General features: G+C 44.3%; 2 protein-coding genes across 2 annotated transcripts in view; one reads left to right on the forward strand and one right to left on the reverse strand.

Moving 5' to 3' along the window:
* The window catches only part of CERS4 (ceramide synthase 4), a 46,478-nt gene extending 30,420 nt beyond the window's left edge, over window positions 1–16,058 (reverse strand). Inside the window, exons 1-2 of the mRNA XM_075175195.1 lie at window positions 15,973–16,058; window positions 12,548–12,602 (exon numbers count right to left, since the gene is read on the reverse strand). The gene's annotated coding sequence lies outside the window, so the exon portion shown is untranslated. The remainder of the gene's footprint in view (window positions 1–12,547; window positions 12,603–15,972) is intronic.
* LOC142093685 (uncharacterized) overlaps window positions 15,699–27,658 on the forward strand; it is a 36,874-nt gene continuing 24,914 nt past the window's right edge. Inside the window, exon 1 of the mRNA XM_075175079.1 lies at window positions 15,699–15,786. Within this exon, the coding sequence (XP_075031180.1) occupies window positions 15,699–15,786 (88 nt within the window). The remainder of the gene's footprint in view (window positions 15,787–27,658) is intronic.

The raw sequence follows: 27,658 nt of genomic DNA on the forward strand, positions 1-27,658 counted from the left end.
TACACTTCCTCCCTGCCTCAGCTCTTCAGAAAACATTTCTTCAGTACCACAGGGTTACCCCACAGTGCAGAGACAGCAGGGACGCTGTCATAGTAGCTAGCTTTGCAATTACACAACCAAGGATTCTCCCTCCAGAACTCTATATATCTGGCAGCAACACAAAAAGATGCAACACGCACTTGGTAGAGGACAGCAGCTGAACTCTGCTGAGGGCTCTCTGTGGCGAGTATATAAAATAAGTCTTCCAATTTGCTAAGGGGGAATATTCTTAGATTCAAAGTGCTAAGGACGTAAACAGCCATTATCTAATCTACTCTCATGTGAAAACTATATACAGTCAGGATCACCTTCCTAGAAGATTTCTTTATCTCTGCAGCTATCTTTATACATCGCAAACATATAGAAAAGGGTACAGTATGAAGCAACATATTTCTCTTTTGCAATTTACACAGGCCAAGTTCCCAAGCTGAAGCAGCTGGAAAGCTGAAGACAATGGTGCATCTAAAATGCCCTTTGAGCACCCACAGAAAAGCATAAGCGGGCCCATTTCTTTCTCAAAAGTTCTTTATGCCTCACAGAGCATCCTGCGTTATTAGTTGTAGCTTTGTAATAACATAGAGGATGAAGCCCTCCAGCTCTGAATACCAGTGTAACAGAGAGACAGCCTCTCACGCAAAGAAGGGTTCAGCGAGAAAAAAGGAAAAAACCAACACTGCAAAACACTCTCCCATACCTGACACTAAACAGATCAGCATTAGGATTTCACAAACAGTAAGCAAAATAGTAAACGCTGAACAACATTAAGTTTGTTGTAGAATATACATGTAAGGATGAAATCAAGAATAGAGAAGTATCACAGCTACGCCATGGGGATAGGGAGGACAAGGCTTCAGCACTTACCAAGCCTATACTGTGACAGAATCAGGCACTCAATATATAATCTAACAAAGCTCCTTTAAGTTGACACAGCTAGAAGATCTTGAAGCAACTGGACTTTGTGCAGCCCTCCAGCCCTGTCCGCTGTATTTACTTTGTTAAATCTTGCCTTTCCTGATTTTTTTTTTTTTTTAATTTTAAAACTTGTTGATTTTATCTGAATCCTTAGAGTTACAAAGGTCTCTGCTGCCAGGCTGCCCTGAGATGCTCCAAGGAAAGCAGAAATTGCTGTGCTGGCCAGCAGGAATGCACCTGCAGTATCTGCACACTGCAGCAAAGACCAGCACTGCAGGGCTCCCTGAACCCTGAGCCATAGATCTGGAACACTACTATACTTAAACCCTTTAGGGACATATTTATATTCAGTTTCACTTTCAAAGCAGAACTCTTTGAGAAGAAGCACGGCTAGAAAGGTTACTCCTTGTCTCACAGGTAAAATGGCTAAGCAGGTTTACCCAGAAAACATAACTGTTGCTTACATCTTCAAAGAGTTATTCTGCTGCTTCACTTACAGAACCCATTCCCAAGCTAAACATTAATATATAGGTACATGAATACTCATGTAAATTTACACATGTGAATATAGGAGATAAGGGTGGAGGAGAAGCAGAGCGAGAGAAAAGACGCAGAAGTCTTCATAAAGAACTGGGTAATTACCGTCTCACTCTGAAGATGACTAGGTGTAGGTATCTGCCCTGCAGTTTACAGCTACAGCGTTATGCTAGCCATTACTGCATTAGCCACTGTTCACTGCTTATACTGTTAAGATAATATAAAGATCCATCATAAAAGATTACACTGGGGTTTTCAATTTGCTTTTAAAACAAGAAAAAGATATATAATTTTTTTTTTAAAAAAGCTTGCACTGGAGTTTTTAATTTGCTTTTTGACTAACCAATATTCCTTCCCCCAAGCCTCCTCCCCCTGCCTTAACCTCAGTGCAGCAGATCCTGGTAACATTGATGTGATGGTAATTTTGGTCTTTGCTGTAGGAATTCTGAACCCAATAGCACAGAACTTCCAACTTCTTTCCAAATTCCAACATACAAATCGCTGAGATGTTTCCTCCTCCTCTCAGGAACCTGTTAATTTTAGGAATAGCCAAGACTTCACTGGGCCACTTTCAGCTTTTTGCTATGACAGGCAACAATAATCCCTTCAATAAGGGTACCAAACTGTATTAGAGGTGTCTCAATGTTTTTGCATCAATTGCTCATACCTCTGGTGGATACAAAATAACCACAATAAAGAATTTTAATGCCATTTGTTTTTGCATTTACACTGGGTTTCACCACAAACAAGTTCTTCTTACTGTTTATAGAACAATACTTTTCTCTCATAGTTCATTGGCTAGGCTAAACAAGTCCACTGCTTCTAATCCTATATAATATATTGCTAATACAACTACCTATAGCCAGAGAAATGGAAAACCTTTCTTTGCACATTCCTCTGTTTCTCACAAGATTCTGTTTCTGAACAGGATTTGAGAGGTGGGCCTAGCATTAACACCCACATTTTTTAATACAAATTTCTGCTGTTAGTCCCCAAATACACAACTCTGCACACTGTGCTATTCAAGGTCACCACATTCCTCTTACTCTACGCTAGGCTACGAAGGCCTTCCAGTTCTTGATTATACCAGAGATGGTCCATTGTCTGCAGGCAGATTATACAGGTTTGTGGGTGGACAATGCCACAGGTACAAACATCCCCAAATTGGCTCTGGGCCAAGCCATTTAGGCCTGCCAAATCTTATTAGCTTAAGTGCAGCATCATGCTAATGACATCAGTGCCAGAACCTGCACAGATATTCCTGCAGAAGACTTCCTGGTATAGCCAGTTTTCCCAGGACTTAATTAACCACCAGCAGCACAGTCCTGCCACAGGGGAAATTATTAGTTAATGTGGAAGCACACCACAAGGATGCACTTACATTGCTTCTCGACTCAAGTTGCTTTATTTTTGACATGGGGCTATGGCTGAAACAATTAAAACAAAAAAAGCCTCTTAAATCTTGATATGCTGGAGAGCAAAATGGAGAAGCTTGTCCTATCTTTCTGAGAAACGGTTGGGGTCAAGAAACAGAGTCCTCTGCATATTTATAAAGGTTCCCTGTTACTTCAAATTGGAAGAGCCATTGTATTCTAGTCCTACTCTGGTCCACACTTCCTGAATTTGGGTTACCACTGCATATTATGCATTTGAACCTTTAACTAATTTTGCTAAGAAATCAATTATTCAAGAATTCCATGGGTAAATTCTCTCCTGATAGCTCTTCTAGGCAATTTCTTACCTATTTGATACTTCCCATAATCCTGATGTCTTCCACTTTTAACTAAAACTATCTGTTACAGCTACACAAGAGAAGTTACGAGTTCAGACATGAAGTTTACTGCACCTCTCTCACACAGAAATAAGTAATTTTAACAAAGAAAGCTCAGATTAATGTGACATAGTCTATCTTTTGAACACCCATATTATATTTAATCTCTTAATCTCAGTCTCTAGGATTTTTTTGTCCTCTTTTTTGTTTTCTGTAAAAACTTCACACTAAAGATCACAATATTGGGATTATAGTTGCTGGGATCATTTTTTCTTCATGTATTTTTTCTAACATTTTTCAGACATTTTTTCTAATATATATCAAGTATTGTCACTAAAGATTTGGTAAAATGTATAGATAAAAAAATCTTTACTCCAAAATTCTTAATTACATGTACTATTATTTTCAGCATGCTGACACGGAGGTTAGCTAGTTCCTGTCTCCTGCCTGAAGGGAATACATTAACCTTTTCAAATTTCACTTCAGCTTTGATATGTTCATTTCCACTTCCTCATCCCTGTTAGATACCCTGGTGTCATACCTGCTTTCTGATATTGCCTTATCCGTAACAACATTTCCTTTGCCTGAGATCCCTTCTCTTTCCCTATCCCTCTGTTGGTTCTTCACCATTTTAAGGCTTTTCTTATCATAAAGCAAATTTAACCACGGATGGAAGTGTCCAAGGGACTCAGGTGAAATTTATCAACTAAGAAAAATGCCTCTCTAACAATGTCCTTCCATGGCAAAAAAAAAAAAAAAAAATCTTTCCTTACGGTTCCAGGCCATGAACCACCTATTGACCTTCACTCTCTTGGCATGCCTTCTCCTCACTTTTTGTCAAAGTAACTTTACTACAAAACCCACCACCCTCTACACCTCCATTGCTTTGAACTTCTTTTGGAGATTACTATAAGCCTGCTTGCTCTGGCCATAACTGATGCAGAATCTCCAATCACATGGACGGATTCTGGTATGAATCTTGAGTACGAATCTCTTTTTACCTGCAGCTAATTCTGCTTTATTTATTTCTCCTCTGTTCCCCAGCTTTCTCATCTCCTTCTCTTGTGATTCTGAATGCCCTTATCTTTTCCCTTAACCCGCAACTTCTGGCAGAATCTCCCCTTTGTTTTTGCATGAAATAAGACTGTTTTTCAACTCTGACTAGTAGTGAAAGAAACAAAACCACAACCTCTTTCCCTTTGTAATCATCAACACTATGTTCTCCAGGCTCACTCTCCTCATCCAGACTTTGTTCTCCACATCCTCTTCTTTAGAAGCTGGCTGAAAATTTGAAATTGTTTGTGCAGCCTTGTTTCTCCACCAATGACCAGTTATCCTCAACTTCCTGGCTTTCAGATGTTCTCCTCACTTAGATCTACCAGCTGACATTTCCTATCAAATTATTTCACGTCTGCTGTCCACCCAAGAATAAATTCAAAAGGTGTTCAAAAACCACCTTCTCTGTTATGCCAGGTTCTCTCTCATCCAGCTTCTCTCCAATGCAGGCAATGACTCCAAGGCCCTCAGTTAGAGCATGAGCCACCTTCTGCCCAATCAACTCATCAGACTCTCCAAAAACATGCCTTCGCTCAGAGTGGCCCAGGATCACCCATGTGGCTTCAATATCTTTGATCATTGCTGGGCTGATTTTGCAGTTCTTTAACTTTTCAAGAAACTTTTCACTATTTGTTTACTTCCACTACTAGTCCAACAGAAGCTTGATTCTTCACTTCTAACTTTAAAAGCAGAAAGGCAAAATTAGCCTCCACAACCCCCTGACTAAGAAAATATCTCTTTTCAGCCCACTAAGACAGCGGGGTTGCTCTGCCTTGGTTCCTAGACTTTCCAGCTTTTCACCAACATTAACCCTAGCTCATACTTTGCTGCAGGCTGGTCATGTGCTGCTCTGTCCAAAGGCAACAATTTTCATATACATCCTCTTTTGGGAGACCTCTGTCCCAGAAAAAGCATAAAATGCCAAACAAACGTTAGAAGCTGCAAATAAAAGTTCAGCAAGCAGACAAACTTGCTTACCTAGATCATCTTTAGCCAGTATAAATTACTTACTAACTTCCATACCTTGTGCTCTGCTTGCCAGCTCCTTCGCTGCTAGGCTGCTCTGACTGCTGAGTGTTTGGCTCCCAAGCAGACTGCCAGGTATGACCGACAGCACAGGTTTCAGGCTGATGTCACTCATCCACGTCAGAATGCAAATCAGACAGCTCTTCTCGATCATCCCTCATTGAGGAGGATGAGTACAACTCCTTGGTTTTGCTCAGTAAAAAACAAGTACTGGTTTAACCAGTTAAAAACAAGGCCAGAAAAGGCACTGAGTACCTCCGGCTTCACCATGTCTTTGGTCAGGAGGTACTAAGAGCAGTGGGCTCAAATTTTTCTTAGCCTTCCTGTTGCTGCCAATGTACTTACAGAAGCCCTTCTGGTTGCCCTTCACATCCCTCACTGCAGCTGAGCTTTGGCTTTCCTACCTCTATTCTTGTACGCTCAGGCAACACTTCTATATTCCTCCCAGCCATCCATCCCCACTTCCACCTTCCTGATACTTCCATTCTGTGTTTGAGCTCGATCAACAGTTCCATGTTGCTGGCCTCCTACCATTTTTGTTTGCCTTCTTGCATGTTGCAATGGACTACACTTGTGCTTGGAGTAGGCTGTCCTGGAAGATCAACCAGCTGTCTGGGCCCCTTTGCCTGCCAGGAGAGTCTCCCATAAGATCCTGCCAAGCAGATCCCTGAACAAGCCAAAACCTACCCTCCTGAAATTTAAGAAAAACCCCAAAACATTCATGCACGTTTTGAAATACCACTGGGGCAAAAAGTGTAAAAAGCAGCAGAGACAAAAGCTGAAGACCTTTGCAGGCTCTGTCTGGCACTTACTCCATGGCTGTATTATTAAATGAAGTAACATTCCTTTATTACTTCCAGGGCAGGGTGAGGTAACATAAATATCATTTTCCCGACACTTGGGAACAATCAGTATTCTGCTACTGAACGCTAACTCTACAAACAAAAAAATTTTCAACAAAAAAACTGGAGACCGCACGCTGATTGTTTTGGTAAGGCACAAGTACACCAGGTTCTACCATCACTGTGTAAAACACTACAGACCATACTACATCTTAGAAAGAACATCAGACACGACTAGTGTCCAAGTAAGGCAACTAAGGCACCCAAAGTACCAGCTAGAACATCTCCACTAAATACATAAAGACACGTATTCCCAGATCTACGTGTGTTTCTTGAGAGAGACAAATGTAAAATGCAAGAAGGAGGCATCTATAAAATCCAAACGAGCTACTCAGCAATTTCTTTGGATTTTTTTCCTTCATTCTTTTTTCTAATGCCTGCTATTTCCTCCAGTCTTGCTGTAGTCACTGGCTGACATCACTTGATAGAGCTGAGGAAGAAAATCAAGTTATTGGCCTTAGGCCACAGTAAGCTAAGAACAGAGGTTGGACAAAGAAATCAAGAGGGAGCTTACTTCCACCTGAACTGCTCATCTCTCCTTTCTCTGAACTCATCAGTACCAAACAAAGCAAGAGTCAGGCAGTCTTAGTGAGACCTTCTCCTTCAAACCGAGTTAAGAGACAGTAAAAACTGCCAAAAAGCCCTCTAAGCAGAAATGCTATTTATCGCCAAAGACTGTACTAACAAGCAGTTTGTACACCAATAAAAGCATTTTTTCACATATTTTGGAAGAAGAAAGGGACAAAAAGGAATCACACACTGTAAGAATACACACTGAATAAGGTTCAAAACTTTAAGCATGAGCAACAATAACTTTGTGAGATCCTCAAAACTCTTCCAAAGGCAAGTTCTGGCCTTACAACCCAGGTCCTGAGGTTCAGGAGAAATAGAAAATATTTGCCCAGACCTTTCAATACGATACATACCCCAGACATCTTTTCTACTGCCGACTGAAATTTTTCAACTTATTATCACTCTCCCTATTACTCAACAATCACATATCAGGCCTCAAAAAGTTTAATTCTAACTTAAAAAATGGGAAAAATAAAAAGCAGGTAGTAGGTTCAAGTTTCCAAGCCATACTCAAGTCACATTAAAATACCGCACAGCTCTCAATAAAGTCTCTTTCACATAAGCTCATGGGACAGTGTAATGCTTGTCCAATGCATTACCTGATTCTTCAGCCCCTTCAAAGCATAAATATTCCTAAATAGTCGTATGATTCTGGTCTGATGGCCCTCTCCTAATCTGTCCTCTAAGAATCACCCTTTGGCAAGCCTTTCTGTTCCCTTCCAGGACAGCTATTGCTCTTCTGCCCTGCCACCTCTGGCCACGTGCTTAATTCTGCACTTTGTAGCAGCCCTCAGAAGCTCTTCACCCCCAGCTTCATCTAGAATTCCTACTTACTTGCAGTCCAAAGCTTCATCATTGCTCCTTATTTGTACAGTCAACCCCTACAGCGAATCAAGCACTCGGTTATCCTTCTCTCTCCCATAAATGGGCCATTTTCCCAAAGACGTGTTTTCTAATTCATCACACCAGCAACCGTGAGCATTCAGCTAAGTGAAGCACTGAACTCCTGAACTGCTAATCTTAGGTTAAAATGAGAGAATCCCTTGTGATAAAATAGGAAGACAAACGGACAGATGTGCGTGACTCCTCTGCCACAGATCTAGCAAAGATAAAACATCAAAGTGGAATTGGATCATTTTGAATGCCAACGCAGATTAGAAAAGCGCTTATCTATCAGTCAGGATGAATTTGTTTGCATGAAGTTGAGGGAGACATCCTATATTACAGCCTAGCACACCTACAAGATGCGGAGCATGACTTTTCACACAATCCTCGTTCTCCTCCCTCATGCAGGAAACACACAGGCTTTAATTACTCTGTATGAGCTGGCTTTGAATTTCCAGTTCCATCAGTTTCCCACGTATTTGTTCCCACAAACTCCCCAGGCTGTTCCAAAGCTTAGAGAAAAAAAAAAGAAATTTAATTAGTCTAAAATTAAGATTTTTTAAAATGATACTCTTATACCTCTAAAACTAGTGTTTTATTATTTTTCATTTCAAAACGCAAAACTTGAAACCTTATCTGAGAATGACATCTACATTCCCAACATTACCACAAAAGCAAAATACATTAAAAACACTGAAAAAGAAACAGCAACTGATAGAAAGATTTCCCTTTCTCCAAGATTAAAAAAATTGTGACTCACTTTTCACAATCATTACTGCTTAATGAGTAATGCAATCTATCATATGATGATGCGTATTTAAAAAGAAATTGAATATGAATTATTCTTGATTAGCACAGATAACTTAAAAGCCCTGTAATATGGATAGCTTATAAAGCAGAATTAAAACTCAAGTTCTTTCAACAGGTACTGTCCTTCTGTGTTTTTTGCTGGAATAGTATCTAACATCAAGAGAACCTGTCTCCAACTGAGCTTTACCTATTACATAATCAAATCATTATGGGACAGTATATTATTTGTCTTGATACTGAAGGCTGCAAGTGTTATTTATCCAGCAATTTTGGCGATAGGGGATAGTTTCTGAATTTGATGTACAACGGGACCATTTTAATGAGCGATCCTGCCAAATGCAGACAGAGTGTTTGTTTCAGATTCCTTAGCCTAGGTGGTCTTCTCGGTCTTCTCCTTATTAATACGATCACTCCTTAAGCTGCAGATTCCGCCTTCTGCTCTGCTAATGAGGAGTCCCTCTGTTATGCTGCAGGCGTGAGGGGACTGTGACAGATAACTCAAACACCGCATTTATTCCACACTGGGCCAACCTCTCTACCACATATATTAATTTACTTTCACTGCAGCCCTTTGGTCTGCCCTGCCTGAGCTGAGACAATTACACCTACACCAGCTGCAGAGGGGGAATACGCCAGCCCTGAGCACAGGCCAGAGTGATAGCCAGAGCCATTTGGATCCCCCTGCACAAAGTCATCACCTCCGGCTCTCACAGCACAGCCCTGATTCATGCTGGTTGAGCTCAGGGTTTATTTTTAAAATAGAGATATTAAGGGTCACCTTCTCCTTGCCTCAATTCACCACAAATAACTTTACAAGAAAAATCACATAGAAATTACCATTTCGGGAATTCTGCCTTCATGCTTTTACTTCAGCATCATCTCTAAACAGAAAAATTCCTCTCATCTTTTCTTTGAAAACATTAAACACAAAGTCAGACATAACATCTTTCAAATCCTCCAGAAGGAGGCTATCTTTCATATATGTATGAAGAAAGCCAGATGAACAATAAGGAAGCAGTTGCCCAAAAAGCTCCGATTTTTTTTTTTGCCTTACCTATTTTGATTCAAAGCCTTGGCACTTGTTCAGTTGGAAGGCGTATGCCATACTCGTGTCTGTGGCCATCTGTGCAACAACCTCACAAAGCAAAATATTTGCAGAATTTCTTGATTTTTGGAACTGACTTTTAAAACAAAGAAACTAGTTGTTATCAAAACCAATTTTGGTAAAAGCTGAATCAATCTTGAAGGTAACGGAATTACTGCAGTTGGTCCTCTTTGAGCATATTTCCTATTTTTTCAAATGAACGCTACTCTTGAATTAATTAAAACTAAAGCATATTGGAAAAAGGAGTGGGGAACATGCACCGGATTCTTGACATTGCTGTGTAATTATGGACAAATGTGCTGAGGTGTACTCCTCAGTAAACATGAATACACCACAAAAATTACCCCCAACAGACCAAACAGCCTTCAGCGGATTTTCAAAACTGGGAAAATGACAACATTTCATTTCTCTCTACTTAAGAAGAACCTGTCATGGAATGCCAGTGGAATTAAATATTAAACCTTCAATACAGATATACTAAAGGTGCAAACATGCATACAATAGAGACCCACAATAAAATGAAATCCTTTTTTTGAAAGAGGAGGGTGGTCAAGGACATGGAACAAGGACTTGCAATATATTTCAGCAATCTGTGGAAAACAGCCTACAGGTAGAAAGTCAGTGTGCGAGGCAGGACCACCACTGAGTCACATCATGAGTGTGTAGCAGGATCAAGGAGAATAGCTGTCCTATTCCTTTGATGGCAAGGATGCAACTGGTAACACTTCGCACACCTCAGCCCTTTATGGTAGCTTTGCACCAGACATCAGTCTGGGCTGGGTAATAGCTCCTGGAACTGATCTCCCCGACATAACGGAACAAGAACCTGCATTGTATATGCTGGGGCTTTATACCCTGCTGGGCAAGCATGCCCCCAGCTCTTGGCAGAGTTTCCTATATACCTCTTTATCAGGTGTACTCCAGGTCGAGAGATGCTGTTAGCTGGAGCTTTTACAACACAACCTGCAGTGTGTTGCACTGCAATGAAAATCGTGGTATAAATTCTAAACCTGTGACATATTCCATTGAAGTGTTCAATTACTCTATTAATATTAACTAGAATGAGGATAATTAATTTTACTAGTAAGAAATAATTTCACGATTTTGGCTTTCTAAAGAGCAATCTATTTTTAAGTAAGTTCTTGTATCAGATAAAGACTTGGCTTCCCCTTTCCCTTTAGATGAACGCATGGGTTTTCTCCTACAGGGAAGAAATCTGGAACAGACATTAGAAATACAAGCAGGAGAGAAAACACATAGAGCACAATAAGCAATCCTGACCCTGGAAATCTTATTATACTTTTGTTCTTATCAACAGGCTCTAAATTCACAGCTAAAGTAGAGTCAGTTCAAAACTGCACTCCCCTCTTTACATTGGATTTTAGTGTGTACTTGTTATGTCATAGCAATGTTTGGATGCATCCAGAGCCCAAATTTTAAAAAATATGATTTTCCAGACAGTGCTGTGAGATACAGACTCAATTTTCAGCATTTCAGAAGTACATGTTAGTTACAGCCCACAGTACAGAAGATCAAGACAGACTATTTGTTTTAACTTGTGGATGTTAGTCCTTTGAGATTCTGTAATTTCATTTCTTGTAAGTTTGCTTTCACCTGAACAAAGCCAAAGACTGGAGCACAGGCGACCACAGCGAGGAAAGAAACAGATGTGTTTCCTTTAAGATTGTATCCATGGGTGGAGAGATCCACTACAACCCTTAAAATGAAACTGCTGCTCCTTCCAGCATGAAAAGATTCCCCTGCTGAGACAGGTTCCTTATAACTTAGAGCCAGAGTAAACCAACACTGCCATCAAAGACTAGACCCTCCACCCATTCCGGACCAGCATTCCCACTTCATTGCCACTACCTCCCCGTACTCAATACAAGGATTTGTGAGGCTTCACAGAGAATCAGGCTGAAAAAAAGATTTGGGCTAAAACTTAAACTGTTTTTCTTTTTACTCGGGGTTGATTTTACCCCACACCGGTTCCTCAGTGCAATTCACTACCTGGCTTCAAAATCATTTGTGCAGGCTCAATGCAAGGTACAAGAGAAAAGCACAAGTGGCTTGGGGCAGGCAAAGGTGTTACTTCTTAGAATCATAGAATCATTAAGGTTGGAAAAGACCTCTAAGATCATCGAGTCCAACCGTCAACCCAACCCCCCCATGCCCACTACACCATGTCCCTAAGCGCCTCATCTACACGTCTTTTAAATACTTCCAGGGATGGGGACTCAACCACTTCCCTGGGCAGCCTGTTCCAAGGCCTGACCACTCTTTCAGTAAAGAAATTTTTCCTAATGTCCAATCTAATCTCCCCTGGTGCAACTTGAGGCCATTTCCTCTCGTCCTATCGCTGTTACTTGGGTCAAGAGACCAATGCCCACCTCGCTACAACCTCCTTTCAGGTAGTTGTAGAGTGCAATAAGGTCTTCCCTCAGCCTCCTCCAGACTAAACAGTCCCAGTTCCCTCAGCTGCTCCCCATCAGACTTGTTCTCCAGATCCTTCACCATCTTCATTGCCCTTCTCTGGTCATGCTCCAGCACCTCAAGGTTCTTCTTGTAGTGAGGGGTCCAAAAGTGAACATAGTATTCGAGGTGTGGCCTCACCAGTACCGAGTACAGGGGCACGATCACCTCCCTGCTCCTGCTGGCCACACTACTTCTGATACAGGCCAGGATGCCATTGGCCTTCTTGGCCACCCAGGCACACTGCCGGCTTATGTTCAGCCGGCTGTCGACAAGCACCCCCAGGACCTTTTCTACCAGGCAGCTTTCCAGCCACTATTCCCCAAGCCTGTAGCGTTGCCTGGGGTTGTGACCGAAGGGCACATTTCTCTCTATAGAAATGCAGCTCAAGCTGACCAAACTGTACTGTTGCAGAAAACGCCTCCGCTGAGCTCCAAATGTCCAACTGCTACACCATACCTGGAAATACTTGGATCCACGTCATCAGGTCCTTACTGGCCTCTGCAAAAGGAACCTGAAAAAAAAACCCAAACCACAAAATTAAGCTGAAATATATTATATATATAGCCCAAGGCAATTTCTGAGTGTACATATGCAACTAACCTGTAGGGACCCTCAGCATCACATCACATAAAACACTCTGTGCCTGTGTTTCTCCCATATTTCTCTTAAAGGTGAGTAGCAAGCTTATAAAACTTTCCCCTACTCATCTTAGACCTGAAAGCAGTGTACGATAACATTCTAACTGCTTTTTACTCTCTTGCAGAGAAATTGGCAATGAATTAAGATCTGAAGATTCCCTGAAAGATCTTTCGTTTAAAACAACTGCTTCCAAAGTCTTGACAAACCATCATAACCTGTACACGTAGCAACCCAGCTGCTACAGAACAGATGTTAGATCACTTGATCTGCTGCAAGCAGTTGTCACAAACCAAATTCTTTTATATTAGTTCTGTGTGCGGTGCTCTCCAGAAAGAAAAGTCCCATGGTTGTAACTACCTTGGAGGAAAATGAGGTAAAGCTCAGAAGTATGCCTAGATGGCTATAGCCTTACCACCTGCAGGTGCATTGACTAAACACTCATTTACCATAATGCCTATTCACAAGTAGAAATAACTGGTTTGCAGTTTAATTTTTGTGTATTGAGCCCATATATGCTGCTTCTTAGAATGAGACAAAGCTAAAATACATGATCTACAGAGGCTTTCAGTTCCTTCCCTGGCCTGTGAAGTATTGCTCTCTACCGTAAACATTTCAGAAAAGAAAAATCTGTCTAAATCTATGAGCCTGAAAGCATTTTTTCCCCCAAAAGCTCTGCAGGGAAGAGTTTAGAATATTATAGAAGCTGGTGTTATAATTCAGAATAAAAATTTAGAAAAACAGTATTAATTTTCTTGATATATATCTCAAAGGACAGAAAGCAATCAGACTTTCCTGGCACCTTTTTGCTTCTTGAGCCCTCTTGGGCTCATGAATATAATCAAAGATCCTCATCAGCTGCCTTTCAGAAAAATTCTCAGTTGCAGGAATGACTGATATAGTTGTTTTCCTGTTTACTGGACACTGCTAGACCTATAAAAAATTGGCTGTTGTTGTGATATTGACTCTTCAGACCTCGTGCTCTCCTTCAGGCCAGATACCATTTAAGTTCTGCTCTCAAAAGGATGTCAGAAAACTGCAAGTAGCCTTCAAAAACCACAATAAAAATGCCTTCCATCAAGCTGGTGATCTCATGAAGAGAAGAAAAGGAACTCCCTCAAGTGGACAAGTTTTTAAAAGAAGCCTTCTTTAGCTCTATTTCTGCCAAAAAAGTGCATACTAGAAAACCGAACTTTTAACTCTGATGATGTCTGCACGAGTACAGAACCTCAGGGCTTCAGAGTTCAGACAGGTCGGTGCCCCCAGGTAGATATGGGAGGTAAGAGCAGATAGTTTAGAAATCCCCAACCACCACTCTTGGGGTCTCTCTTTCTTGGTAGAGCAGGGCCTCCCCAGACGCTGTCTAAGAACTTGAGAAAAGGGCACCAACTCAGAACAGACATTCTTATTTTGATTAGAGCTGAAATACAGCATTAGGTCCTCAAGCATAGCCTGTAGAGTTGGCAGCAGAAATCTCATCTTTGCCACATGTGAACAGAGAAGCCAAGTCTCTCTGAATTAATTGTGAGACAGACTGCAAAAATAAATCCAGTTTCTGTGGATTTAGGTGGCCTAAAACAGAAGGACAATGTCATAATCATTTTTCATTGCAGGTATTTTTTCTCCTTCCTGCCTGGAAGCAGTTACCAATCTGAGAAATCTCTACTCTCTGCTTTATCTCCGTAATATAACTCTAACACGAGACAGGAATTAGATTAACAAAATTAATATTTTATACGAATGTCACCAGTTTGTAACAGCTAATAACCAGAACAGGTATTCCTCACTCAGCAGCATTGATTCAAGGTAAAAAGCACTTTTGGCTTAACATCAGATGCACTTTTCGATTTTGCCAGCTTCTTTGCTGCTCTGAACACAAGCATCTCACAAAGTCCGTAACTTTCCAACATATAACCTTAGGTTAACAACATAAAAGCTTCCTCCTTTTTTTTTTTTTAAACAGAAATGGGAAGAAAGCTCCATTGCATTTTTAAGTCTCCGTAAGTGTCCTGACTATCTCGATAAACCTGAGCTTGTACATACATCAATCACCAGCACAGTCTCACGTATCACAACCAGTTGTCCCTGTTGGCCAACGGAGAGATTGGCTCCTTTGGAGGACAAACATCACCGCGTTTGTCCTCTCAAACACACCTTCCATCTGACTTTTGCAAAACTTACCTCATAAAACTTCACATTACACTTGCAAAACAAGGAATTACCTTTAGATGCTGATACATGACGTAGATAAATAAGCAAGCATTTTCACATCTGGCTAGCTAAAAGTCAGATGTCTGACTTCAACACTAAGCACCATTATCTACCCCAGAAACACTCACCTCATGCTCCGATACCTGACTTTAGTCTTACTTAACTGCCAGCGCTTCCTAAATCCTACCATCCGACCTGGCTTTAAACAACTCCAAACGTGGAATTCACCATCATGCATTTGGTTTGGGTTTTTTGGCAACTTTAACCTAAGATGAATTTTTTTTGCCCTTATACTACTTGAATTTTGACCATTACACACATCTTTTTAAGAAGAATCATAATCACGAACACATTCTTTCAGCCTCGTGGCCAGCTTTGCCATCCTTTTCTCTGGCAACAGTCTTCATTGCCAGCAAGAAAATCTTCCCTCAATTTCATCATTTTTCATGCAAAGGGTTACGAGGGAAGTACTGAAGACTCAACTAAGAGCTGCCCACAGGAAGACAGAATGGCTTCTCAGAAAGTACCACTAGGCCGCCTGTAAGGACAGCTCAATATAACCCTTTATTTCTGTATGGATTCCATACGATCCGGCTGCGCCGTGCCAGCGGCGCAGAAATTCCTCTGAAAGAGCTGCGCGGAGGGTTTTTCTTCTCCTCCAGGTCGGCGCAGCCAACAAAAGCCCTCCCGGCCCCTTCCCCACCCCGCCGGTGCCCCTCGGCAGGCGGGAGCCAGCTCCTCGCAGCTCTTCCCTCGCAACATGTCTCCACCGGGGCGGGACCGGCGTGAGGAGCCGGGCCCCGAAACCCCCCTTCCCACCGCGGCTTCTGCAGACCGAGCGGGACCCCGTACCCCTCAGCAGCGCTCACAGCCCAAGCGCCACAAGCCCGCCACCCCCTCCCTCCTCGGGCACCGCCTGCTCCCCCGTTATCCTGTCAGGCAGCCCCCGCCCCGCCAGCGCCGCCTGCCCTCCCGGCACCGCCAGCCCCACGGGCTCCCGCCGTTACTTCACCCGCCGCCTGCTGCCCGCTTACCTCCAGCCTCCCCCGCCGGGGCGGCGCCAACCCGCTCTCCGCGGAGACCCGCACCGCCTCCGGCCTCTGCGCGCCCCGGGCGGAGCGAGGAGGAGGCGGTGGCCGCGGGGCGGGGCGGCCCAGGCGCCGCTCTGCGCCCCCCCGGCGCCGGCCGGGCCGGGCCTCTCCTGGCTCAGCCCTGCCCGCCGCCTTCCCGCCCCGGCCCCCCGGCCTCAGGGCGGCCGCCGCGGGGGGGTCTCGGCGCGGGCGGGAGAGTCCTGAGCTGAAAGCCCTGCGGCCCCCCGGGGCGCGGTCTTCCTCAGGCGTGAGGGCTTTGATGGGCCCCCAAAGCCAGCGGGCCATGAGCAGGGGCACCCAGGCCTGCTGGGGACGGGGCACGCAGGGGGTTTGGGAGGACAGGCAGGTGCTGGTGACCCTGGAGTGCTTCACCCTGCCGGAGCCTTGCCAAGAGCGATGGAGCACGCAGGAAGGCCCGGGTGTGTTACGATATTAAAGGAAAACTCGGCCTGTTCGCCTTCCCCCCGAGGATTCAGATGTCTCGAGGAGAAGGGCTGGAAGGGACTGCCCTGCTAGGACATGTGTGAGGTGACATAAATGACACGGCAGCCCTGATAACAGATGGAGTCTCGGCAGAACAACGTCACCAAAGACCCTGTTTTCTGTCATATGTCACTGCAAGGTAATACTGCCATTTGCCGGGTGCCATTTATAGCTGGCAGAGTGAGAATGAAATGCTAATGAACTGGCCTAACAGTTGTTTTATATGCACCTTTCATGAGTGCAAATGAAAAGATAAAGAAGGTGAATCTTGATCGTGAGACCCTTGCTCCTGTTGCAGTCTGGTGGAAGAGACAAGCTTCAGCCATCCTGCCGCTGCCCTGCTGAACCAGCTTCTGCTCCTTTTCTTGTCGTGCATGCTTCCCCCCCTCTTCTTTTGCCTATAACCGTCTTCTTTTACCTCCATTACTCTCCTAAAGCTCTTTACAACAAATCTGCTAATTTCATGTCCAAGCACCCGCTCTATCACTTGTGTAAAATTACATTTTAAATACAAGTATGAATGCATGCACACACAATTATGTTCTAAAATCTAAACATCATGCATCAAGCAGGACATATAGCAGCCTATAAACACTTGAGTGGATGGTGCTGGAACCCATCTCTGCCACTCCACATTTCATCTTTTGCCAGCAATGAATGTGTTTAGTTTAAGCCAGCATTTTCTTCACAAGTGAAGAAAAAAGGAAAAAAAAAAAGGTCCTTCGGCAAATTGCAGCTGGTCTTTATATGGAAAAACAGTGGTTAAAGTACTACATATTATTTCAGTCAAAACAAGGAGAAAGAGCTAATACTGTGGAACACAGCTTTGGAATCACTGCAGTACAGCTGTGTAGATTTTGAGGCCAGAAAAAAAGTCCTTAAGATGATCTACTCTGTCCTCCTGTGTTACATACGCCAAAAAAAATTCCACCCCATCGTTCTGGCTTTCAAGTCTTGGGACTACAGATCATGTGTACTGTTATTGTTTGCCAGTGTGCTATAATGCATTCTTGGAGCACTTAAGACTGTTCTCTCATCTTACTAAAATGCTGTCCATCAGCTCTTTATTTCCAGGCTTTTCTAAAGCCGTGGTCAGCATGGTTATGATGAGCATGGTTATAAATACCTGTGCAGGTAGAAATGTTAACAATTTTAAAACAAATACAGTCACTTGTTATAGCACATTTTAGTCCACATGCTCTGTTCCAATCAAGCAATAGACAATCAAGCTCATAGCAAACTGATGGCTTGAAAACAGTTTCTGCTCCAGTAGCCAGGTTGCCATGAACAGAGTAGTATCTGGGCAAATGTAGCAGTGAATATATTTGCATGAGGTAATAGGGGCCTGGAGTTACAATCATGTCAGGAATCTCTGGACATATCATAGCCCCTTGGGGGGATCCCATGGCTCCTACGTGCAGGTGGTGGTACTGTAGCTCATCGTGTGGCATCACTGAAACCAACTTAAAATAGTGCTTGACCTGCAGTGTCTGTATTTATAAAGCCAACTTTTCTGGGTCTGATCCAAAGCCCACTGACGTCAATGAAAAACTCCCACTGACTTTCAAAGGATTTGGATTGGGCCTTCCATGACCAAAAATCTGGACATTTCAGTGTGTGTGGAGGGGCAAACAAAAACATCTAAGACCACTGGAGCAAAGGAGGGGGCTGTGTTCAGGGTGTTACTTGTCTTTTTTTTTTCTTGGGTTAGTTGTGACTCAGTTACAGAAGTGTAATATGAGTCCTGCCACTCAGGAGGAGCAGTCTCTGCGTAATCACCAGAGAGGCACAGCACACAGACCCGCAGCATCGTCAACGCACAGCACAAACCTGCAAGGCTCCACACAGCAAAGCAGCTCAGAACACAAAGCCTTGGTGAGGAGCCCTGACCTGGTGCACAGGGATATGACCCTGTCATGCCTCGTCAGTTGTATAAACCATGGTGAATTTTGAACTGTGACTATGAGTGCTGAACACTGCCCCTCACTCCCACTGTAGGGAGTGCTCCCTTGAAACTGTAAAAATTACAAGTCTTTTTGGGATATGTACCTCGAGGCATCCAAAGGCGTCTGAAACACAGAGATGGACACACAGTCTCTAAATATCAGGCTTCTTCAAGCTGTTTCATGAAATAATTAGGATTTGAGGTACTTAAAAATCAGTTATCATTTTAGAACATAGGCTGCTGAACCCCTGACGGGTTAGTATTTATATTACAATACATTTATGAGTAAGAAAACCAGGTTTTTTTAAATGTAATCATTTATCCACCAGCTGCCCACTGCGAGCAGGACAATATTGTGTTCAGATGTCCAACAAGTCCTCTAGTCATAGTCTATGAAAGAGTCACTGTCTGAAATCCTGTTCAACAAGTCCAAATAAATCTCTGACCGGGCCTGATGGTCAGTTTGGCTATGATCTCTGGTGCGATGCTGGGTTATTATGTGCTCTGCTGGAAAACCTGAAGTGTGGCCTTTGCCAATGTGGACGGCACCCTCGTGTGGACAACCAAAGTTCCTGCACACCCAGCCCTGACTTGGTATAATCAAACTCCAAACATAAATGAACGCTGATAAGCGTGCAGCTGAGTGTGCACCAGGGTCGGTGATGGTGAGGTGAGTGCTCCTGCGTGATGTGGCACACGGTGTCGGACAGAGCTGATGGGGACTGCAGCCTTACTAGTCCATGTTCCCACCAACAAATCTCACCTCGGTTATAGTGTGGAAAATAGTTGGATTCTTACATTTGAGTTCAAGTCACACTGAGTCATGACTTTCTCATGACACCTCATCCTACATCTTCTTCATGCACCTCTCAATCCTAAGGATCCCAAAGCCATTATAATTCAAGACCAGGACACAGCATATCCATGGGAGTTATTCATCCACTCCTGAAATATATCCTGTTATGAAGAAAGAGGGAGGCTGTCTTCAGTAGATACTGCAATTCCTCAGACCTGAAGAGGGGACGCTGTGAGACAGTGTCTAACTGGAACTGCATAGATTGTTCAGGGAAGAGCATGCAATTATTTACACCTGAAATCTGACAAGATGCTGTTGCTAACTTGACTCTCCTTTTGAACATGCCTTTCTGATTATCACTTCATGTCTCTTTGTCAAAGCAGAGTATGTTGGGAATTTGGAAGGAGTCATCAGAAGCAGACAAACTCAGAAATCTACTTCCCTGTAGACTATGGTTAGACATGTGGTTATGGTCAGACAATGAGGGTGACAGTAGATAGATACTATGCTTCTCAAGAGGAGGCCCAACCATTATTAACTGCACCAAACCTTCCTTCAATAATTGCTCTTGTTCTAAATTGGTGACATTACTTATGCCAACACTCCTAACCCTAACAGGCTAAGGAGTCTCAAAGTCTTTATGTCATCAGCTAAGTTAAGTAATTCAAAATAAATCCTCATGTGTCTTCACAGAAAGCAGATAACTCTGTTCTGCTGGCAACCCCTTCTTTAGAGACTATGAATTCTAGTTCCACTTGGGTGCCTCCACATCTGCTTGGTCACTACACTTGACTTGGCACAGTTTCAGCATTGGCTGGGGTCAGTAGAGTAATGGGCATTTACATGATTAAGGCATACCAGAAGGAGTCCAGCTCCATTTGCAGTTCAACAAAATACAATGCAATAATATAATGCACTGCACACGTATATGTCTCAGATCCTGTTTCTCTGAAGGCCATCGGAACCTGCACATTACAACAGCAAGAGCTTAGTTTTACTTACAGCACCTTTACAAAGGACAACACACAGGTTGTTCTGATAGTGCAGTTGGTTTCTCCAGCTACTGGATGTTCACCATGCTGTCTTGCACTGGAAGCACTGACTTATATATAGCATGTGTTGTGGTTACATTGAAAAATCTTCGATTCAGCAACTTATACCCAGATCCTTGACTTATTTTTATATTCTCACAAAGTATAATAAGCAACATGAACACACCAAGAAAAACTCTTTCATGTACCCTCCTAGACATAATGTGCTTAGAGTGCTTTGAGCAGGTCTCTGCCATCTTAGTTACCCTGAAATACAGAATAGCTAGTGGGATTTAAACAATGTCTTGATTAGGAAGAGATTACATACATTTGCAAACCTTCTAGGTCCCTTTCTCTCTCCATCCACCAATAGCTATTCCTGTAAAACCAATGTCTTCTATGAATTTCCTGAAATTACAGCTCCCTTTTAAGGGTCAGCACCATGCCAAGAGATTCCAATACTATTGATCACACTATTCACTAGGAAGATAATGTGTAGCTCCCTGTTACCACCATTGTATGGATATTTTTGTTAATGTGTCCTGCTTTCAGCTGGGATAGAGTTAAATTTCTTCCTAATGCTGTGTTTTGGATTTTGTATGAGAAGAATGTTGATAACACACTGATGTCTTTAGTTGTTGCTAAGTACCCTGCTAGTTAAGGACTTTTCAGCTTCCCATGCTCTACCAGGTGCACAAGAAGCTGGAAGGGAGCATAGCCAGGACAGCTAACCCAACTGGCCAATAGGGTATTCCATACCATATGATGTCATGCTCAGTATATAAATAGGAGGCATGGTCCAGGAAGTAGCGATCACTGCTTGGATATCAGTCGGTGGGTGAGGAGCAATTGCATTGTGCATCACTCATTTTGTATATTCTACCATCATCATCATCATCATCATCATCATCATCATCATTATTATTATTATTATTATTTTCCCTTCCTTTTCTGTTCTATTAAACTTTATCTCAATCCACGAATTTTTCTTTTTTTTTCGATTCTCTCCCCCATCCCACTGTCAGGGGGGGAGTGAGCGAGCGGCTGTGTGGTGTTTAGCTGCCTTCTGGGTTAAACCACAACAATCTGCTTTCCTTTTTCCCACTTAGGTCATCCTCAGCTCTTGGTGCCATTCAGTTTCTTCACTTGTTTCAAGCCCAGTACAGAATTTTTTATTCGGGGACATTGGGTCCTCCCTTATCTGTCTCTCAGCAGCTATCAGCTACCTAGACTCTGCCGTAAATCCTGCCCGTGACAGATGATGGCCCATTGACACAGCTCCACTTCCTCTCTTTCCCACTGCCATCCCCACTCCAACCTCTGACATAGGTGTCTGCCCTTACTGTGCCGTTTGGTTTCTCAGCTCTAATGTTTAGGATGAGAGAGGGGCCTCAGACGCACCGTGCAGAGACAGCACGTCCTGGTGCTTATTGCAGTCCACTTACCCGCTTCTGCTGCCGGCGTCCACTGCGCTGCCTCACTCACACATTTTTCTTGCCGTGTATCAGCCCGGCTTGGCTGTCCTTGGGTATCCTTACAACCTCGGGTATCCAGAGAAGGTGGCTTATTGCCTGGTGCCAAAATTCAGTAGCCTGAGCTGAAGTTATGGCTTTGTGAGTGTAATAGAAAAAAGAGAGATGCAGGCACCATGAGCACTCTTGGATGCCGTGCAACCCCCTCCCCCCAATCCCAGGCCCTGTGGGGAGGCACATGGGAGCAGCTTTGTTCCTATTTTAAGTACAGAGCAAAGCAACCAAGAGCCTTTTTGTCTCCCTGTGCAGCCTGGCAGGATTTGTGTTACAAACCTCAAAGGACTGCTACTGCGTGTGCTGCTCCAGGGGATTACAGACAGGAAAGCTGTCCTGGGATCTCCGTCCTTCTTGAAAGGGCATCCAAAGTATACGATCTGTGGCTAATATTAGACACTGCAACTTCAGCAAGCAATCCAATGCCCTTTCTGTACTGCTTGGCTCTGCCCACTCCTGCTGTGATCTCAGCTTGCAGCACCATTTTCAGGGTGAACGTCAGGACCCCAGGACTCACGTCACTGGGCACTTAAGGGTCCCTTGCTGAGGTCCCTGCTCCTCCAGCCCCCTGCTCTGCACACCTTGAAGAGCGGGAAGTGTCCTGAGAGAGCCCAGCAGAGTGTCAGAGCATCTCCCCCTCCCCTTGCACAGACTGTGCAGCAAATCTCAGGGTGATACACTGAATAGGTGATTTTATTTTAAACAAAACTGCTTTCATTCACACTCATTCTCTCTTGAATGTCATTCACTGGTTCTCTGATATTCACATACAAGTACTGTGATGGATGTGTGCAAGTGGTTTGGCCAGGGTCACTTGCCATAACACCGAGTACAGGCAACACTAGTTGCTGAGTCCTCATCACTTCTCTCAGTTCTTTATGAATTGGTGGCCATGTGCTGTATTTTGCATACACCTTTCATACCCACCACAAGGCTCTTCCTCCAGAGAGCGCCAGGGCTTTCATCGGGCTTTGCCATGGCCCAGGTGGGACCCTGCTGCCCTCCAGAGAGCCCCAGGACCTGAATAGAATAGAATATTTCAGTTGGAAGGGTTCTATAACCATCATCTAGTCCAACTGCCTGACCACTTCAAGGCTGACCAAAAGTTAAAGCTTGTTATTAAGGGCATTGTCCAAATGCCTCTCAAACACTGACGGGCATGGGGCATCGACCACCTCTTAAGGAAGCCTGTTCCAGTGTTTGAACACCCTCTCAGTAAAGAAATGCTTCCTAATGTCGAGTCTGAACCTCCCCTGGCATAGCTTTGAACCATTCCCAGGGCATAAGCAATCCGGGAGGTTCCTGGAATGCATCAATGATAACTTCCTTCTCCAAGTGGTAGAGGAGAAAACGAGGAGAGGTGCTATGCTGGACCTTGTTCTCACCAACAAGGCGGGGGCTGGTAGGGAATGTGAAGCTCAAGGGCAGCCTTGGCTGCAGTGACCATGAAATGATGGAGTTCAAGATCCTCAGGGCACCGAGGAGGGTGCACAGCAAGCTCACTAGCCTGAGAGCAGACTTTGGCCTCTTCAGGGATCTGCTTGGTAGAGTGCCATGGGACAAAGCCCTGGAGGGAAGAGGGGCCCAAGAAAGCTGGTTAATATCCAAGGATCACCTCCTCCAAGCTCAGGAGCGAGGCATCCCAACAAAGAGGAAGTCGGGCAAAAATGCCAGGAGGCCTGCATGAATGAACAAGGAGCTCCTGGACACACTCAAACACAAAAAGGAAGCCTACAGAGGGTAGAAGCAAGGACAGGTAGCCTGGGAGGAATACAGAGAAATTGTCCGAGCGGCCAGGGACCAGATGGGAAAGCTGATAGAATTAAATCTGGCCAGGGACGTCAAGGGCAACAAGAAAAGCTTCTATAGGTACATCGGGGATAAAAGGAAGACTAGCAAAAATGTGGGCCCTCTCCGGAATGAAACGGGAGACCTGGTTACCCAGGATATGGAGAAGACGCTGGTACTCAATGACTTTTTTGCCGTGGTCTTCACTGGCAAGTGCTCGAGCCTCACCGCCCAAGCCACAGAAGGCAAAGACAGGGACTGGGAGAATGAAGAGCCACCCACTGTGGGAGAAGATCAGGTTCGAGACCATCTAAGGAGCCTGAAGGTGCACAAGTCCATGGGACCTGATGAGATCCATCCGTGGGTCCTGAAGGAACTGGCGTATGAAGTTGCTAAGCCACTATCCATCGTATTTGAGAAGTCGTGGCAGTCTGGTGAAGTTCCCGCTGACTGGAAAAGGGGAAACATAACCCCCATTTTTAAAAAGGGAAAAAAGGAAGACCCGGGGAACTACAGGCCAGTCAGTCTCTCCTCTGTGCCTGGGAGGATCATGAAACAGATCCTCCTGGAAGCTATGCTAAGGCACATGGAGGACAGGGAGGTGATTCGAGACAGCCAGCATGGCTTCACCAAGGGCAAGTCCTGCGTGACCAACCTAGTGGCCTTCTATGATGGCCATCAGTGGACATGGGAAGGGCTATGGATGTCGTCTACCTGGACTTCTGTAAGGCCTTTGACACGGTCCCCCACAACATCCTTCTCTCTCAACTGGAGAGGTATGGATTTGATGAGTGGACTGTCTGGTGGGTGAGGAATTGGTTGGATGGACACATCCAGAAGGTAGTGGTCAATGGCTCAATGTCCAGCTGGAGAATGGACACATTTTAAATTTCTTGGAAGCAGGACAAAAAAACCCAAAGATGATGTTGTGATTTATTGTAAAGCGCATCAAAGTGGAAACTCAAAAGTGATACAAGGAAATTGAAAGGCAGATGAAGCTGTCAAGCATGTGGCGCTAAATACTCCTATCTATGTTTTAATTCCATCAAAAGAAATTCAAAGAGAATCCCCAAATTATAATGAGAAAGAAAATAAGTTGGCTGAGCTATTACAGTGCAAAAAGAATGATCAAGGATGATGGATTACTTCACATGAGTCGCAAATGAGTGGTTTAGAGGCTGCTTAAAGAATCACCGTCAAAGAAATTAGCAGAAAGTGATTTTAATAGAGATTTATAAAGGTGCGACCTAATAGAATTCGATGGCAAGATTCACTCTATTACTTATTACATGGGTGAAACATATAAAGGAAAATCATCTAAGGGTTTGTATTTCAGGGGCAGTCTAGGTTTCATTCACAATCTAGCAACACTTAATTATCAACTAATCATTAACTAATTCAATATTTGCAAAGTGAGTTAGTAAGTCTACTACAATCACAACTTAATTACAGATTATGCTTACTATTAGTTCACACACACAGAGAAACATATATATATATAAATATACAGAAGGTATACCTGTTAAAAATTCCCCTCGATTTCAGTGAAGAAATATTCACGTCGAATGTCTAGGCATTCCCTCTCAACGGGCGAAGGGTTGAGCTTCGAAAGGGACTCACCCAGGACCCAGTGGTCCTCCAAATATCGTAGGTCTGAAAGGTCGCGAGCTCTGAGAGGCTCCCACTCAGAGGGAGATGCTGGGTGCAGCCGCTGCGGTCCAGGAGAGCTCAAAGGGCCTCACTTAGGACCACCATTTATAGATTCGCAAGACGGTTGACTTTAGTCGTCTGTAAATTTCCATCCTGGCCACAGTCCCAGATGGTAATTACTAAAAAAAATTCTCCAGGTTTCGGTGTTGTTCCACTGGACACCTGGGCCAGGCAGTAGGAGGACGTTCCCAGCCTCAGCTACGCAGAGTTTCTGATACAGTCAAGGAGCGCTCAGCTGCCAGACTCAATACACCAAGGCCGAGGTTTCATGGAAATTTCTGAGATCAACAAGCGGCCCAAATAAACAAGTGGCCCAGGGAAGAAAGGGGGGGTATGAATGCACCACCACAACATGGACAATATATAATAACTCCCGAAATCGTGAAGAAATTGATGGTCACAACCCATGGTGAGACACATATGGGAGCAGAAGCAATGGTCGAGTTGGTAAAACGATATACAATAGGGACTAAAAAGTTATTGATGGCTAAAAGTGTGAGTAATAAATGTGAGATTTGTCTTAGGAACAATCCGAAAATACAAATCCGACCCCCTCCTGGAGAGGTAAGGAAAGGCATAACTCCCGGTGAGTATTGGCAAATAGATTTTCAGAATTACCAAGGTGCAACCAATACCGATATTTATTGGTATTGTTAGATACCTTCTCTGGATGGCCAGAAGCTTTCCTCTGTCGAACCAACAAGGCAAAAGAAGTAACAAAACGCTCAGGTGAAATGGACTGAAGCTTTACCACTTGCCTTGTTAAGACTTAGGATGACCCTGAGAGCTAGAGAAAAAATAAGTCCATTTGGAATTCTGTATGGTAAACCTCATAATGTCAATCTAACAGGAAGGTTTGAACAAATGCACATAATAGAAGAAAAAGTGTTAACTGAATCTCTCTTGTCTTTGAGTAAAATAGCGAGTTCTTTACACAAATATGTTCTTTCGAGGACACTTTTACCCCTTGAATTTCTGGTACAGTCATTCAGTCCAAGAGACCAAGTCTACCTGTGAACGTGGAAGGACGACGCCCTTGAAGAAAAGTGGAAAGTACCCTTCCAAGTGTTACTGACAACAAACAATGCTGTAAAATTAGAAGGCGTAGACTCTTGCATTCATTACACCAGAATAAAGGAAATACATCCTAGACTGTGGACATCTATACCTAAGGGACCATTGAAATTAACTTTAAGGCGTACTTGATGAGTCAAGTGCTGGGTCTTGTGGGTGCTGGTTGTGTCCAGGTGCTGGGCATGTGCAGATGCTGTGTGCTCAGCACTTGGGGTTCTGGGTGGTGGGCAGTGAAGGTGCTGAGTGCTGGGCGCTGGTGATGCTGGCTGCTGCCATGCTGGGTGCTGGGCTCTGGGGCTGCTGGGTGCTGGGCATGTCCAGGTGCTGTGTGTTGGCGGTGGGTGTGTTGAGTTGTGTGCATGTTCAGGAATTAGTGCTGGGCCATGGGGGTGCTGGGCCCTGGGAGTGCTGGGTAATGGGCAGTGGGATTTCTTGGTGCTGGGTGGAGGGTGTGATGGGTGCATGTCATGGTTGAACCCCAGCCAGCAAATAAACCCAACGCAGCCGCTCGCTCTCTCCCCCTGCCACCCTGGTGGGATGGGGGAGAGAAACGGGAGGGCACAAGTAGGAAAACTCGCGAGTTGAGATAAAAGCAGTTTAATAATTGAAATAAAATGAAGTAGAACAGTAATAACAACAATGAGAAGAACAGCAATAACAGACTATACAAAGCAGGCAATGGACAATGCAACTGCTCACTACCGCCGGCCGCGTGTCTCGAGCGGGTGGGGCGTAGCCCCCCCCAGACCCCTGGTTTTTATAGTGAGCATGATGTCACATGGTATAGAATACCCCATTGGCCAGCTGGGTCCACCACCCTGGCTGTGCTCCCCCTCCCAGAGCTTCCCCTGCACGTGGCAGGGCATGGGAGGCCGAAAAGAGAAAACAAAAGTCTCCTGGTGCAAGCACCGCCCAGCAACAACCAAAGCCTCAATGGGCCATCAAGGCTCCTCTCACACCAAACCCAAAAGCCAGCACCCCCCAAGCTACTGGGAGGAAAGTTCACTCTGTCCCAGCTGGAAGCAGGACAGTGCAGTGCGCTGGCGTTCTGAGTGCCGGGTCCTAGGGGTGCTGGGTCCTGTGTATGTGCGGGTACTGGGCATGTCTGGGTGCGGGGTGCTGGGTACTGGGCACTTGGGGTGCTGGGTGGTGGGGGTAGTGGATGCTGGGTGTTGGGTATGCTGTTTTCTGGGCACAGGGGGTGCTGGGTGCTGAGTGCTGGGGGTGCTGGGCATGTCCAGGTGCTATGTGCTGATCACTGGGGACATTGGGGGCT

The sequence above is a fragment of the Calonectris borealis genome, chromosome 28, assembly GCF_964195595.1.
Source record: "Calonectris borealis chromosome 28, bCalBor7.hap1.2, whole genome shotgun sequence".
In the NCBI taxonomy this organism is placed as follows: domain Eukaryota; kingdom Metazoa; phylum Chordata; class Aves; order Procellariiformes; family Procellariidae; genus Calonectris; species Calonectris borealis.